General features: G+C 44.7%; 1 protein-coding gene and 1 long non-coding RNA gene across 3 annotated transcripts in view; one reads left to right on the top strand and one right to left on the bottom strand.

Moving 5' to 3' along the window:
* NK7.1 (homeobox protein NK7.1) overlaps window positions 1-8,861 on the bottom strand; it is a 164,474-nt gene extending 155,613 nt beyond the window's left edge. Inside the window, exon 1 of the mRNA XM_037428129.2 lies at window positions 8,540-8,861. Coding sequence (XP_037284026.2) covers window positions 8,540-8,837 — 298 coding nt within the window. The 5' untranslated portion in view covers window positions 8,838-8,861. The remainder of the gene's footprint in view (window positions 1-8,539) is intronic.
* The window catches only part of LOC142775686 (uncharacterized), a 134,344-nt gene extending 119,619 nt beyond the window's left edge, over window positions 1-14,725 (top strand). For both annotated transcript variants that reach the window (XR_012886919.1, XR_012886918.1), the window contains one exon: window positions 14,615-14,725. This is a non-coding gene — a long non-coding RNA (uncharacterized LOC142775686). The remainder of the gene's footprint in view (window positions 1-14,614) is intronic.
* Window positions 14,726-17,662: the final 2,937 nt, after the last annotated feature.

Genomic DNA, 17,662 nt, shown 5'->3' with positions numbered 1-17,662 from the left:
CTAAGTTAAAAGCCATGAAATGCATCAGCAGTTCTACATCAAAACGACAAAAAGAGGTGAAGATACGTCCAAATATCTCTAGCATTCAATTATTGAATAATCCAATTAGGTGCAAGCATTCAACAAAAGATGACGTTAGCACAAAGAAAGTCCGGCGGTGTTTGAACTGCAAGGAGTTTCGGAGCAACATTACACCGCGTTGTGTCTAGATTCAATGCGTGGAGTTCAAGGCCTGGGCTCCTTAAGACTGCGTAAGGGCCCACAGAGTGAACTTCAAGTCTTTCTACTGCAAAAACTGAAGGAATGAATTTTGTTTTCACACTGTCTCGTTTCGCCCCACGCAGCGTTTTTTCCCCCCCGCAGGTTGGGGGAAAATGGGACATCTGGTGCATTTCTTATTTATTTCTAAAATAATTTTTGTACGGTGTAAACATGGCAATATCTATATAGCACATACCTTGTACCCAAAGGAAAGTTTCGGTACGAATGTCTAATAGTAAGGAGTGAAATAAAAATAAATATTTCTATTTTAAATTTTGTTTCACAATTTACCTCACCTATACCCTAATGCTCGGGGGCTATGGCGGCTGTTTATTCTTTACAGCGGCAACAAAATTAGGTCGTGGTATATCAGGGAGCATCTAAATTGCACCACAGCATGTCATTATTATTCGAACATATACAATGAAGCAGCACGGCAAGCGCTACACTTTGACAGAGAACAATATCCCTTTTCGTGACTCTTTAACATGATGGCCTTTCATAGAAATCCTTTTGTAATATGTGATTGCCAGCGCATTGCTTTATTCTAAGTACGATGCCACAAAGGAAGTTTTTCCGCACAACGCCTGTTCTGCAAATATAAATGACTTTGCGCTGGGCTTCTTGATAGACGTACCACGCAGCCTCACTGATGATATCATTGCAAGGAGTACCGCTTTACAGCCCCAAAGTCATTTGATCTTGCCATTCTCAACACTATACTGAGGCGAATGTTCGTAATTGCTGAAGACAGCTTCTTGTGACAGCCACGATGCACGGCTGCTGGCTCCCATCAAAGAAAAATAACCGAAAATTATCATTAGCCTGTTGAGTTGCTATTCAAGTATGTTATCGGCAACAATGATAAAACTGTCAGGCTAATCATTCCATCAGTATCATTTTATGAAGTAGCTTCAGTGTAAGAGAAAAACAGCTATTGACGACATGACGAGTGTCAAGTGTCGAATTGACCGTTGAAGTGGAGCCACCTGTCGAAACCTTCATGCGACCTGCGGCCGCCATATTATACTCGCATGCGACTGGTCGGGAGCCGAATTCGCAATGCTTCTCTTTCACGAGTGCAGTTTCCCATTAATCATCCAGCTTCGCTAACGACACTTCCCGCATCGAGATCGGCTAAAATCATCTCTTACGAAACTCCTTGGATTTTGTGAATGCGGGCACAGATTCATACACAAGAGCCTAGTTATTGTGTGGGCAGCGCGCGCGTACAATCAGTTTTAGCAAAATGTATTAGTGCAATTCGACCTGTTCATATTGATGAACCAAACAGGCAGTTCATACTTGCACGACAAATAGCTGTGTTCAGTTCCCAACATGATCTATGCACTGCCCAAAATAGCTTTCTTTAAATATTTACCTTAGCATATATTTTAACGCGATAAAGTTAAACAGCTCGTATCGGAGAAATTCCGATATCGGTGTCGGCGTCAGCGGTTGTGAGCGAAAAATTAAGAACAATGCAAATAAAATAAGTAATAAGAAATTCTGGGGCTGAATGAGGATCGAATCCGGGTCATTTGCGAGGCAAGCAAGTGTTATGAGCAACGGATTCGCTTAAAATTCTGTGAAAATAACTTCCTCTGCTTGTAAATGCAACGAAAGTAACTTGCATGCTTGACAAACACACGCGTCCTGTATACATACTTAACAATGCATTGCAACACGTACAGTTCTGGTCAAAAGTTCTCAGGCCACGCTTGCATAGAAATATATGGGATAGTGGCCTGGGAACTTTAACCTCTTCTGTACTATGACAGCAATAATGCGTGGTACAAGCGTACATTACGATCGGGCGTCATAACATGCGATTATCATGGATTCATGGTTGAAAGCGGGCCAACTACAAAAAAAGGCACACACGCTACTGTGCTTTTTCCCTTAAGGCCACGTATAGTGGGTGCATATAGAAAGATCGAAAGATTTCACGCGCACAATTGCGCGTAGTTTAAAGAATGCTACTCATTACACTACAGAATGCAGCCGTATGCGAAAGGTTCACTGACAAAAGCCGTTTTATTGCTTTGTGGGATTTAACGTCCCAAAACTACGATATGACTATGAGAGACGCCGTACGTAGTGGAGGGCTGCGGAAATTTCGACCACCTGGGGTTCTTTGACGTGCACTCAAATCTGACCACACGGGCCATTCCTGCCTCCACCAGAAATGCAGCCGCCAAAGCCGGGGTCCGATCCCGCGACCTGCGGCAAAAGCCATTTTAAACCCAGTACGTACTAGAGGCAGGATATCGCTATCATGTTCAACTCTTGAAGGAGAAGCTCAAGGATCCCCCGATTCTTGATAACGTGATATTCAAGCTGCGCACTAGTGAAATTAAAGCTAATTTTATCCAATAATTATTTTTGAATGCTATCCCATGTCACTCTAATTCAGTATTCTGAGCGGCACTCCTTCTTCATTGTGAACGCAACCAGACGCCTTTTCTCATAAAATAAATAAATACAAGAAAAATTTGTACGTTTTCAATAAACTATACGTGATTATTGCGATTTATCGTGTGAGTAAATTTCACTTCATCCATAAGTAAGACTCGAAATGTGGGATATCGTTGTAGCCACGGGTAATTATTAAAATCTACGTTAAAGAAAAATTGTAGCGGTATGTTATTAATTGATATGTGAGGTTTAACGTCCCAAAACAACCATATGATTATGTGAGAGACGCCGCGGTGGAGGGCTCCAGAAATTCGGCCACTTGGGGTTTTTTAACGTGCACCCGAATCTGAGCAGACGGGCCTACAACATTTCCGCCTCCATCGAAAATGCAGCCACCCCAGCCGGGATTCAATCCCCCGACCTGCGGGTCAGCAGCCGAGTACCTTAGCCCCTAGACCACTGCGGCGGGGCTATGACAAATTATTGCGTAGTAAAATATTGATATCACAAAAACAATATGTTCATGTCGTTGCAAGCTTATTAGTATCACAAGTGTTATTTTTTAAACTTCACAGGGCTCCCTGATTCATCCTGAGCAATTTGAGAGGAAAAAAAAGCGTACACAGTCCGAGTATAAGCATGCACAAATCTCAAACATGTTGAATGTTCTTTTGACACCACTGCTAGGCAAATTTCGGCTGACATGCAACCATTCTGAATTTGTTATGAATGCTGGCTCCAGATCTTCTTACACATGCATAAGGATGTGTTTCCACAGGTGCCTACTGCTCGCGTAGTAATGACACTCTCTGAGAGCCCAAAGACAGAGATCAGCACTCCGGTTAAGCTGATGCGCAGTCGTAATGGAACATCGGGGTGTCCTCGTTGAGATCGTGAAACGTTTATGAGAGAAAGGAGCCAAAAGCCCATTTCCTGCTTCCTTTCTTTCTGGACTATCTTCTTTTTTGTACGTATTAAAGTATACTTTGCTTAGAAAAACAGCTCAGAAGTCTCTCGTCAAACGACTAGCGTATACGGGCACATTTATTTCAGAAAACATTCATTGAGAATAAACAGTGGACTCAGCGACGAGCTGTAATGCCTCAAAAGCTGCACACACACACACACACACACACACACACACACACACAATATATATATATATATATATATATATATATATATATATATATATATGAGATCTAACAGACAATAATGCCAAGGAATGTATGGGGCAAGGTATTAGAGCCAATGTAATGTAAATAAGAAGACAGAAAAGTGGGTGAAAAAATAACTTGCCGTGAGCAGGAATCGAACCTGCGACCTTCGAGTAACGCGTGCGAGCATCAAATGGCATTGGTCTCAAAATGGAACAGCTTGCTGTTTAACCGGCATGGTAATGAATATTTACGCCCACGTCAGAGTTACGCCACACTTCTGAGTTTTACTTTGTATGTAAAAGCAAAACGAAAATGATGCATTTTTCGCGGAAGCACTTAATGGCATAATACACGTAGAGCTACCCGGCTTAGGGGCAAAAAAAAAAAGAAAGGTTGATTTGTCAGCTGCAGTGATTAGCGTGCAATTCAAAAGACTGAGGATGAAACTAAAAGGCGGGAAGGTTAACCGGAAAAGTGTGCGGTTAACCACCCTAAGCGGTAGGAGGAGGGAGATAATGGGCAATTAGCATAAACAGGCGATAGACTGGGTGACGCAATGTCACAGAATGTATCCACACGGTGGAAGAAGTTTGGACGACAGATTCTTTCATGACCGCTAAAAGAAGAAACAACCAGCAACTTTTCGAGAAGGGAATTGCTGTTGGTACCGAAATCGAAAAGTTTTCAGAGCAAGAGGCCCAGGATAGGCGGACGATGGACGTAAGCTTCGACGGGCTGAGTTCCCCGTCCATTTTCACTATAAATTAACTGAGTACTTTGGAGAAAACCCAAGAAGTTTTGATCAGGCATAAAGATATACAGGTGAGGCTATCCACCAAGTTTTTCGCAAAGGTAACCGTTCAACACACTGTACCAAGCAATACGAAACAATTATTGTTCGCATATCAAGAGAGTATAACAAGAGGGGACAAAAACGAAAAACAAAAGGAAGAACTAGGCAACAGACTCCGTCGTCTAGTTCTTCAGATCCTCAGTTCAGACGTTCGCTTAGTATTACCATGCACCAGTTTACCGAACAAGCCACTCTTTTGCCAGTTCGTTTAGGAAACTTTTGGAGATATTTCAGTATAGATAGCTTCACAATGAGAGAAAAATATTTTGCGCGTCAGAATGAGCAAGGAAGAGGTCTATACAAACTTACGTTGCCCTAAGAAAACGTACTCGTGTCCTTGCGTGGGAGTGAACAGCCGAGTCTTCTCTTTAGAACAAAACAAAAGTACACCCTGTTCCCGACAAAATCATAGAACACGGCATACCAGACGAGCAGATGCAATGTCCGTTGCTATCGAGCATGTCTTTCGTCTTTTTACACGTCAAAAATTTCCGTTGCGGTAGCACTTGTTTGAGGTTGCGTAAGTACGAACCATTACCTACTAAATCGCCCTTTATGAAGACCTGAGTGCACTTTTTTTTACACACCACTCGATCGCACCAGCAAAAGTGTTGCATCTCATATGCAGTCGGCGCATGCAGGTAAGGGAATAACGCAATATAATGAACTATTGTGCATCATGAGTGAAGCTTGCGTGCCAGAAATAGATCAGGCAGACTTTGTTGCTACGCAAAAACCGGAACCGCGTCTGGGGCCGGAAGTAATCGAGGCCCCTAGAGAGTCATAGTCTGTTAACGCAGCGGAAAGGCGCACATAGTTACAAAGCGGAAGAGTGACGACACTTAACACTACAAGGAAATCAATTGATACTTCCGCAACCAGTCAAGTTTCAAGCGATGTGATTAACAAAGTAACGTGATCTTCGCTTAATTGTAATCCTAATAACTATAAAGAAGACTGCTGTGGTTCTAACTTGCCCGCATTGATGAAATCACTAATGTTTTTTATCGGCTAAACATGACATTGCCACTACACCTTTAAAATGACCCACAGACGCTCCATCTTTTAATAAGCGATCGGAGCTTAGAACATTTCACGAGCAGTACAGGATTTGGTGAGCACAAATGGATCACGAAATGGTGCGGATGCATTCGATTTCTTCGTTCATTGGTGGTGCTCCAGTTTTTTCAATGTTTTGCCACCGCTAAATCGTTGTAAAACCCTAACACCGGAAATCCTACACGAATCACAAAATAAATTTCTCCAAATACACTTACATATGGTCAAGACAATGCGTAAAACGAAGGCAGTTTATCGTTTAATACCACTGAATTAAACAACCGAGCAAGTTAAGTCATCGTCCAGGCACAAAACGTTTTCAACTCTACGTCTAATGGTTCAGAGGAGGACATCAACATGACAGGTGAAAAGTGAGGGCCTATGAGTTCTAATACGGGAACCTTTCATCTTCGAAGGCTGTTGACGAGAACGGACAGATTGGGGTATTTCCTTGCCCAATACATTTACCGACACCCATTATTACGGCGAAGACAGCCAATCTGGACACAACGTTGTGGAAGCCTGGCTGTATAGTGTATCTTCAAACACTCGTACGGGCAGCAGGTTCCCATCATATATGTTGACTGATTGAGCTCCTGATTGCGATGGATTGGGACCCACCATGTGTACGCGCCTGCGTCCGACCAATGAACTACTCTCAAGCTTGTCAGTGCATCGCACTGCCCTTCCACGGGGACGAAATAAGGATGGTGTGCTCACAGTCAACATTGCACAGCGATCCTGTCCTCTTCTTCTCCTCTTCCTTTTTTTTTTTGTTCTCGCAAAGCAAGTGATATAAAAACGACAACCGTGTCACAAGTGTTAAAGCCTTCTTGCAGACAAAGTTCGACGTGCATAACGTCACCAATCGCACGCTCGTAACGCTATGACGTCCTTATTCGCCAACTGGTGAACAAAACTGGGCTGCTCCACTTACGTAACTGAATCGCTTTATTGAAAATAACCTACCACGTCACTCGGTGAAGCTGACGGCAGTTGCGTTGACTATTCTGCAACGAACAGCATACATGTTCGTGATTTAAAATAAATAGATATCGATACGTGTGCTTCCAAATTAAAAATTAACGTCGCGCCCGTGGTCTTACGGTTGTTTTTCTTATATTATGTTATTAGCGTAATGACGCCGAATATATTGGTCATTTATTTTTTATTTATTTTTTCCCTAACTGAGCCGTCAGTGCGTGATTATGTAGTTATTTGTATATGGGCTACACACTGGCATGTGCTTTAGCGCGTAGGACTTTCAAGTGATCATTATACTTGATTGTTGAACACCTGAGCACAGTTCGCATTCGAATCGACATAGGGCAAAAAAAGAAACAAAAAAACTAAATATTTCTACCTGGAAAGAGCTTGAATCGGCGCAAGAAAACTGTGCAGATAACTGTCGAATGCATAAGTTAAGCACGCAGTTAGTGCACAGCTCTCTTTCGCACAGGAGCACCGCAGTTATGACCAACAGAACCACCGTGCCTGGAGTCTGTTGAGATATAAGAGCTGGCGAGTATTTTAGAAGGTTCCGTATTCAGAAAACAGGCCGTAGGCTGAGCGCTTCGCAAGACAAAAAAAAAAAAAGGATTCAGCCAATCATAATGCTTGAGGCGTCGTTAGTGAACTCGGCCGGCTAATAGCAAGACGGGCTTACGGAAGAATAGCTCCGAGAATTTTTCTGTCGTTGGATTTATATGTGCCTCGCCTTCTCAATGTCTGCAATGAAAGGCTAATGATGTAAGTTAAGGGTTTGCGATAAATTTACAATTTCAATAGCTGTGTGTGTTTTCATTATGTTAATCTTGCATTATACATTAAAGTAGTTTGGATATAAGGCATGTTCACCAGAGAAATAATGATGAGCTGGAAGCTTAGAAATTGCCACTTTCGTCACGTTTGTTGGGGGGCCTCATAAAAACTAGGGCGCCAACTCGTTCAAACGCAAGTGTCGCTTGCGCGTCATGCCACGCACTTAGTGATAGTGTTTAAACTTGACTTTTGCTTCAGGTGCCAGCCGGTTCTCATTTAGGATGAAAGTAAATATAAAGAAAACATGAACGCCGATAAAATATTGCAAGTTGAAGTACCGCGTGCCCAAGGCGATTTGTACGTGGTGCGGGTGAGTTTTTCTATGCGTTATACAAGATGGCCGTTTCATATATGACTGCATTGGTATCATTTGATGTCGTTGAGTGGCTTCTGGGAAATGACAATAATATTTGCAGAGAATAAGTTCCACCTCTTGTCAAAAGTGTGTCACAAACTATGCTATAAGTGCTCTCGTTTTCCTGTAGAACTCCTGACAATCATAACTAGAAAGGCAGTTGCGCTACAAACTGAGAACACGAACAGAAAAAAAAAAAACACACAGAAGACTAAATAAATCATCAAGTTTCATGTAACCACAGTTAACCATTGCTCCCGGCAGCACAAAAACTTCATGATCGCAAACAAATTTGAAGTCAGGCATGACAATGTTTTTTTTTTTTTTTTCTGTCCAGATCTAGTGTGGGTGTTTTGATAGACTCAAGGCGAGGATGTTGTCGGCTCAAGCAAATGGGCGCCGAATAGCTGTTACGAGTCTCCAGGTGTTCCTTAGTGCCCACGGGGTTGTGGTGGACAGGCGAGGGTGCGCGCGGCCACCAGACGCGCGCGCGGTGGGCGGGCACCTGTTGTGGGCGCGCGCGAGCACGTGTTGGAGCGGCCCGGCAGGCAGCCGGGCTGTGCGCCTCGGCTGCGTGCTGCGCGCGTCTCTCGAGACCGAGAAGGGACTCACCTTTCGGCAGAGCCAGCTGGGCATCGGCGTGCGGCAGACTGGGCGTCCCGAGTGCGGGCAGCGGCGATGTCTTGGCGTCGTGTGCCGACGAGGCCCTCGGCGAGGCGGCCAGGCCGGGCGACGACGTCGTGCGTCCCGGACACGACAAGTTCAGTGGCTGGTCGCTGTTCCTGGTGTCGTCGCGTATTCCCAGGATGTGCGCGATCGAGTGCGGCGTGGGGCTCTTGGGCGGCTGGGCGTACACGTGCGGGTGCCAGCTGTGCAGCGGGTAGGAGGAGGCCGCCGCACCGCTCTCCATGCTGCTGTGCCGCCTGCGGCCCGCGCGCTGCGGCTCTCTCTGGCTGCGGCGACGGACGGCGGCACGCGCGGGGCGGGTCGCGCATGCGCGGTCCCCTCTCTCTCCTCCCCTCCTCCTTCCTGCAATGATGGTGGATAATGGAGAACTGGCCGCACGCACGCCGGCGCCAGTTAGGAAGCGACAAAGTGCTTGGTCGGGATTTGCTGCTCCCTGTATTCCGTCGATAAAGCGAGCCCCCCCGCGCGCGCGGCCGCCGCCGAGGAAACGCGCGGGAATCGAGCCGCAGTAATTAGCTCGCTGCGGGAAGCGCTCTCGCCAGGTTCACTGCGCGCCCGATAAGCCGGCCGCGACGCGTCCTTCATCCGCGCGGCCATTAGGCGCGCTCCTGCCCAATTGGCGGCAGCAGCAAAACGGCTCGTAATGAATGTTGCCTCCTTGGCCGCCGCGATCAGGCACAAGCCACGCGTCGGCGAACAAATTGATTGCGCTCACGGCACCTGCTGGTCTCTGCCGCTATCAAGGGTGTCGCCGTCAACGCCGCGTGCATTCCGGGTTCGCAGTAGTTGGTCGCTTGCCCGCAATACACGTGATTTTGTCTGTGAAGCATAACTTCAACGCGCATGGGTTTCGGATGAGCAAAGTTGAACTTGCGTTTTCGTTTTTCTAGTTTAATAGTATTATTAAGGCAGTTTGATTGATATTGATTTTATTGTTATCTGGGGTTTAATGTCCCAAAGCCACCATGTGATTATGAGAGACGCCATACTGAAGGGCTGCGGAAATTGGAACCACCTGGGGTTCTTTACCGTGCTCCCAAATCTGAGCACATGGACCTACAACATTTTCGCCTCCTTTCTGAGGCAGTTCATCGAAGATACTCATGGTATTTTCTTACTTAGACAATGTGTCACATATGCTTAGTGTATCTTCGATAACAGTGAAAAAAAAATAATACTCGGGACTCGCTGTATCTGTCTGCTCCTTCCGTTACACCATCGGTGTCGTTACCGTAACATGTATGTCAGGCCACCGTTGGATACTCTTCATTGTCTCCGCAACACCGTAAAAAAACAGAAAAAAAACGCCAGGCCAGAACGGAACACGCAGCACAGTCACAGCGAAAGCTAGAAGAGAGGCATTTCAGAGCATTTTCTAAACACTCTTTGGGATGCTACAAGCACACTGCTGGGTACCCATTGCGCCATAAAGAATCATAAATTTAGTTTAGTAGGCCATCATTCACTATGCTATCCTTCGTCATACTTTGGACAAGCGTAGTATCCACTATACACTTGGAAATTTTGTGCAATTTTTTTATGCAGTGGCTGACGACGATGAAGAAACATGCGGGAAGTTGGTATGTGCCACAGTTAATAGGTGATCAAGAACAAGTTTTTTTAATGGGTTGAAACATTGGACGAGTTAGTCGTTGTGTGACAATTCGCATGGTGTGACACCTGGCTCTTCCTTTGATGTTCCGAAACACTTTATTACTCATGTTAACGCGATTCCTTTTCCGGCATCAAGCCTGCCTAAGGCCAGTTTAGAAACTTGTTCCAAGCACTGGCGTCGCACAGTGGTAGAATACTGGGCTAGCACGCAGTGGACCGGGCACGAATCCCATTGTGTCATCGGTGTTTTTTATTTACCGTATGTTTTTCGTTCGACACCGATTCCGGACACCGGCGGCGGCGGCGGCAGAAAGCTACGGCGCCGCGCGTGAGCCATGTTCTGATCTCATAACAGCTTTCGCTGTAAAAAATCACCTCCACATTCACGAAGTGAATAATGTTAGAGGAGCTTGCTCGGAGGTGTACCAGGCGATTCTTGGCGAGACCAGTTAGGTAGGGAGGTTTGTTAACGAGCCGGCGCTTGAAGTGTACAGTACATAGAAGGCAGCGTTGTCTGGCACGTTCCTTGGCCGACACTGCACAGTGTTAGCCACATCTATCAGCACGTTAGAACCGGCTCCGCATACACCCCGGCCTGGTCATTCAAGACTGGGAGATACGCTTCCCTGTTCTGTGCCTTCTGTGGTGACATCGGGGATATTGAACATTTCATTTGGCTTTGCCCACAGTTTGATGCGCAAAGAGCAGCGATGATCCGCACCTTGCAAGAAGGCTGTCATAGGCACCGGACAGTTGATGACGTCATTTTTTTCTGAAGGACCCACGGCAACTAGGAGGAACGTGTAACAAATTTTGTTGGTCTTCCTGCGAGACACTGGGCTGTCTGACGCGTGGTGACAATTTCCAAATTCAGAAGATGCTCAGGCGGAACAATTGCCGGCCGTGCAGGCCAGGCAAACCCGCCTGCTGCAACACCACCACCACTACCTTGACCACCTGCCCTTTTATGCCATATTGGATGCTGCCGTGAATCAAATGCCTAACGCTCATAAATGGCAGGCGTGAAGCGATCAGGCTTTCTTCAACGGGTTTGAGAGCAGGCAGGCGAGGGGGCTTAGGGGAAATCGGCACCCGTGCGTAGCACTGATCGTAGGAACTTGTCACGGGCTGCCGTTCCTACGAAGAGGTGAGAACGAAGTGGGCAAAGTCGCGAGGCGGCGAGCACGCGGGCCATCGAAAACAGACGTCTTGTAGGAAAACTTAATGTGCGCGCCGCTCGCTCCCCAACGTCAAGGGAGGTGGCTCGCCATCTAGTGAGCATTGCTGGAATCACTGCCTTGAGCGGCGACCGGAGAAGTGTACACCGGCAACACTGGCGTTCACGTCTGCTGCCTACTCCTCTTTTCTATACCTTCACTTCTACCCTTTTTATCCCTCCACACCCCCATCCCTTGTGAGCCCTGTGGCGGTGTCGCTCATTGAAGCAGACAATAACGGGGCTCACTTTTCTCTTCCTTTCTCTTTCTCAAGAACCACTACGCCTACGCCGCCGGACGAGGCGCCGGCATTAGAAGCTTGCCGACCAAGCTCCTAAAATGCTTTGATAGGCACTACTATATATACTGCCCCGCCGCGGTGGTCTAGTGGCGAAGGTACTCGGCTGCTGACCCGCAGGTCGCGGGTTCGATTCCCGGCTGCGGCGGCTGCATTTCCGATGGAGGCGGAAATGTTGTAGGCCCGTGTACTGAGATCTGGGTGCACGTTAAAGAACCCCAGGTGGTCAAAATTTCCGGAGCCCTCCACTACGGCGTCTGTTATAATCAAATGGTGGTTTTGGGACGTTAAAACGCACAAATCGATCAATCAATCAATCAATCAATCAATCAGGCACTACTATACTGTTCACGCCTCTGTGCCAATGCAAGCCGTACGCGTCAACCACTCCACTATGGTATGATTGATAGTTCGCAAACTGTGCACGCAGTGGCATGGTGACGAAAATTATTTGTACATGTGTTTCGGATTGTCGATCAAACAGTACTCTATATACACCAGACGAAAGCGTCGTGTTGTGGAATGGAGAGAAAGTACTTTTCAGAGGCCAAATTCACGATACCTTTAGAAAGTTCGTCGCTGCTTTTTGTCATTGCTTCTCTGCCTTCTCTAATACGTTCAGCATTGTGTATGGTTGGGATTTGCTCTTACGAATAGTTCTTGCATGAAAAAGTTTCCTGAATACCAGCCAGCAAAGTTATCCACGGTTTTTTTCTGGTCCCGTTTGATTCTGTCTGCGTAGCTATACGTTCCTTGAATTTGCGTCAGGACAACTATACATTTAATGACGTCGACCTTCAATCTCATTTAGTGTGGTGCGTGAAGTGTCTTGTGTCGCAATATTTTTCTCCCGACATTTGTTTTCGTACAAAGAATACCCATATTCTTATTTATAAAGCGACACTCAAGGGAATAAATAAGTACAGGCACCGGTTCATCGTGATAGATGTCTGATTCTTTGTTTTTTTATTCTTTTCTTTTTTTGTGATGTCAGGGCTGGCTAACGGCGATGAATTATAAACACACAGCTCGTTAAATAATATGACTTCAGATGCCTCTTCGAAGAGTTCGGCCTAATGCTAGTCAAACTGTGACGAAATACTTTCTCTGTTATTTCATTTTCTTATTGATAGAGTATCGCAAGTTGCTTTATACACGCCTCCTGATGTACAGAATTGTATATGCTGCAAACAACTCGCCGCCGTACCTTGAGTGAGCTGTGGGGTTCGGTTCCCATCGGCAGCGATTTGGTTTTCCGAAAATTATAATTCATGTACTCTTTATGTCCTGATTTCTGCACTTGTATAAAAAATTACAAATAACGCCTCCTATGCTTTTCCTGGCTGCATTGCCGGTTGGCATCAGGTGACTATTGTTGACGCTTGTTTTGTCGGCTAGTTGGTCTTGATGGATATTGCAACGAAACACAGTGCCAGAATCCAACGGAAGTATAAGGTGACATACAGCACATATATGTACAGCTATCGATCCTCATGTTTTTTTATTGAAGTAGAAGATCAACGAAGGAATATTTGTCACCGTTACTTGCGACCGCTACGCCTTTCCACTTGATTGTTACAAATAAAAAAATAGCCTATATACATATACACAGTCCTACATGGGTGAGAGCAAAAGTTCTCCTATGGTCAGAACAAACACGTAGTCGCGACGCTCACTTTTAACTTTTGTCCGCTCAGTAGTGGTCACAAATCTTCGTATCTTCGAAGAAGTGTTGCAGCACCTTCATTGCTTCTTGTTTGCTCGCGCTATGTTCAGTGTGCTTCATATGGCTACACCTAACAACAACAAAAAAAGAATCACCATGTGGCTTTTAAAGCTAAAACTAACGAGATTACGCAAGTGATCACCCTTAAGTAAAATTCACGCACCCATTTACATTGATTCTTACAGCGGTGTGCCCTCAATAACGTCATGTAGTCTGGCGTATCATACATGTATAGACTCGAAAAGACGCACAGAACAACTCTACGTCATCAGGTGCTACAAACTATACATGTTGTGCTCACACGGAGGTCATTGTACCGATCCCCACTGTATAGCTATATGTAGAAAATACATGGCGGGTACCAATACTTACTTATCCTTGCCATGCAATCAGTGCTTCTTTCTGTAGTTAATTTTATTCTCAGCAGAATTCGCAAGGTAGGAAAGAAGGCGACAACACGCATGCTTATATAGCGCTATACTAAATACGTTCCTGGACTGACGTTATTTTGGCAACATGCGTACTCGACTGGACAACTCCATGTGCACGTGAGTCCACGTTCCATATGCAGGAATTGATGATTGATATGTGGGGTTTAACGTCCCAAAACCACTATATGATTATGAGAGACGCCGTAGTGGAGGGCTCCGGAAATTTAGACCACCTGGGGTTCTTTAACGTGCACCCAAATCTGAGCACACGGGCCTACAACATTTCCGCCTCCATCGGAAATGCAGCCGCCGCAGCCGGGATTCGAACCCGCGCCCTGCGGGTCAGCAGCCGAGTACCTCAGCTACTAGACCACCGCGGCGGGGCCCACATGCAGGAATATGAGAGGCTTGAGAGCAGACGGTTTGAAGCGACAAGATTCCACAATTGATTTTTATTTCGTAGGGGGTATACTTATTAAGTTATGCATCTTTTGTGGTAAGTCGTGCTTAGGCATTTTGGTGTGTAAAAAAAAGTTATACAACAAATTTTCTCCGCCTGAACAGAGTCCTTATATTTTGTGTGTTTTGAAGTAGTGTGCCTTTCTCTTCGGTTCACTTCTGTTCTCTCTCTCTCTCTCTCTCTCTCTCTCTCTCTCTCTCTCTCTCAGTGTCGCTTGCTCGACCTTCAAACAGGCGTGGTGTCGTTCATTTCAGGAAACAAACCCGCTTCGGTGGTCTAGGGCGCTCGACTGCTGATAAGCAAGCCACAGGATCGAATACCGGCCGCAGTTTCAATGGAGGTGATGAAGGAGAAGGAGGAGGAGGAGGAGGTGGAGGAGGAGGAGGTAGATGAAGGAAAGGCAGGAATGTCAACCAGGTGAGCATCCAGTTTGCTATCCTACACCGGGGGAAGGGGATTGAGGGATGAAAAGAGAAAGAAAGAAGAGAACATAAAAAAAAAAAGCTGGTGAGCTCAAACTGCTGTGATACGCCTGAAGTCCTGGGTCCACTACAATGGAGACTAAAATGCTCGAAGCCCGTGTTCTTAAATTTAGGTGTACATTGAAGAATCCCAGGAGGTCTAAATTTCTGAAGTCCTCCACTACGGCGTCTCTCATAATCACGGTTTTGGAGCGTTAAACCCGATCACATATTATTAATGATTACTTTTTTCTTTCACACAACAACTAATATAAATGTCGCTGTTGTACTTTACGCGCTCGTTTAATTGATTGATGACAAATGTCATTGCATTATATTCAATGACAAGGCTATAACTGCCTTGGCTATAATTAGCCACACTGCAAATCTCAAAGGACCTATTCGCACAACAGTAAAACCTTTTGAAAGATACAGTCCCAATCAAAAAAAAAAAAGTTGCAGAACCACTTCCGGCGAAGTTATAAGCGACGCTTTTAAAGTGCCTCGCCGTGCCATAGATTGTCTATATCGCTTCGCATCAGCAACAAAAGCGACGCAAAAAAAAACAACGATAAAAGAAAACTATACTGTTGGTAGCATACGCCCATCGTTTCTTAGCGTGCGAGTTAAGTGACGCGACACACGTTCGCACGTAATGCTTCGCTAGCTGGTTCCACAGCGATGAAGCAAACATATATACATTTTACAAAGAAAAGGTCGCGATGTCCGGAGTAGCGCGCCAAGCGCTCGAGTTCTGGGAAGAGAGGGAGCAGCAACCTCACCGCGTGCGCTCATTAGCATTGCACACCACCGCTTCGGTGGCCTGCGCTCTGACTGTCTCTTTTGCTTTCCGAGCACGTCTCGGTGATTCGCCGTCGCATCGTCTATATGTACTTGTGCACTGCCAGAGAGTACCTCGCGCCCCCGTCGCAATAACTATTAAGCCTCTCGCAGAGACGTGCTATCACCGGTGGTGATGGTTCTAACGGCCTTTCATTTTACTCCTACTTGATCGCCTATCTCTATCGTTTCGCTGACCATTAGACGAGTCAAGTGGCGTTGTGAAAGAAAGATATGCCGGCAACGATTTATGCCTCTATGCACTGGTGCCAGAAGGTGAAGACAGTGGAAGGTCTATTCCGATGTATATCTGTCTAGACATGAAACGGTGGCAGTGGTGCATGGGTAATCTTCGTGAATAGAATAATGAAGAGGAACGAGCATATGGACGGAAGGGAGCTTCCTGGGTTGGATCATTCCTTGTCCCTTGTGTTTAAAGCTGTTTGACGTAATAGTTACAATACAAGGGTTTGTGAATCTAACGGAACAATGGCAATTAAGAAAATAGAATCGTCACCAATATGACAAATGATAGATGAATGATACACTCTTAAAAAAAAGTTAGTAAAAAGGTAGTAACTGCAAGCGAACAGGTAGTAACGACAACGGTTACTACCTTTCCTGAACCGTTCCTAGCTTCTTCCTACCTATTTACTACTTACATTAGTAAACAGTTGCAACCTAACTGCAATAGGGTAGCAACTGCAGCTGTTACTACCTCTCTTGAATTTTTACTACCTCTTTGCTACCTATTTACTACATACATTAGTAAGCAGTTACTAGCTGCATGCAAAGAAGTATAGTAGCTGCAACGTTTACTACCTCACTTGAGGTATTACTAACTTTTTCGTATTCTTGTTAGTAAAGAGTTGAAATGTTGAGTAGTTGAAGGTATTGAAATACAAATTCTATACTTGATCACGGTCTCTCTCTTCACCAAGCCCAGGGGTGGTTCATGACCCTTATATATATATATATATATATATATATATATATATATATATATATATATATATATATATATATATATATATATATATATATATATATTATTCGAAGGTCGTTATTCGAAGGTCGCAGGTTCGGTCCCTGCCCACGGCAAAGTTATTTTTTCACCCACTTTTCTTTCTTCACGTTTACATTACAATTTGGTCTAATACCTTTCCCTATACTTTCCTCTTGGCATTATTGTCTGTTAGATCTCATTATTATTGTGTCAAAACACGCAAACACGAGCCCTTAATTATACACTTCTTTCCCTTATATATATATATATATATATATATATATATATATATATATATATATATATATATATATATATATATATATATATATATATATATATATATATATATATAGGCACCATGTGTAAAAAACAGAAAATATTCTATAGGTGTAAATTTTCACAGCTGTACATTTGCATAACTCTAAGCTAACAGGCCCTAAGCCGTAACTTTGTGGCTGCCCATTGTGTTTCATGTTGATTAACCGAAATTGTTCGCTGAATGATAATATTTCGGTTGCAGTTGAAGGTAGCAATTTCACATTAACAGCAGATGTGCGCATCAGATAGTCCAAAGTAACAATCATATCAATTATCCGCTCCGGATACTACTAAATAAACAGAGCAATATGTAACAAAGTAACCATGCACAATGCGTTTCACTATAAATGTGGTGGATATCATTTAATTTGTTATCACACAAAGTGCCATGCGCTCTGCAGCAATACAGTGGGAAGAGACCAATAACACTGATAAAAGAAAAAGAATGTAACAAGCTTTGGTTAGAAAACAGTAGATGAAAGGGTGCATCAGGTACAGTAAAAGATAAATACAGTAAAGACAGCACACTAGAAACCATACACTAAAAGAGAGATGTAACATAAAATCATACGTCATCTTCAGTTGCGTAGCCAGGGAGGACATTTCCAAATACACAAACTCCAGAGCAAAAATATATGAAGTATGACTGAAACCCCTCTCCTAAAAAAACATTG

This window comes from Rhipicephalus microplus, chromosome X (genome assembly GCF_043290135.1).
Source record: "Rhipicephalus microplus isolate Deutch F79 chromosome X, USDA_Rmic, whole genome shotgun sequence".
NCBI lineage: Eukaryota > Metazoa > Arthropoda > Arachnida > Ixodida > Ixodidae > Rhipicephalus > Rhipicephalus microplus.
Note: the sequence above shows the minus strand (reverse complement) of the source record. Positions and strands in the feature narration are given on the sequence as shown.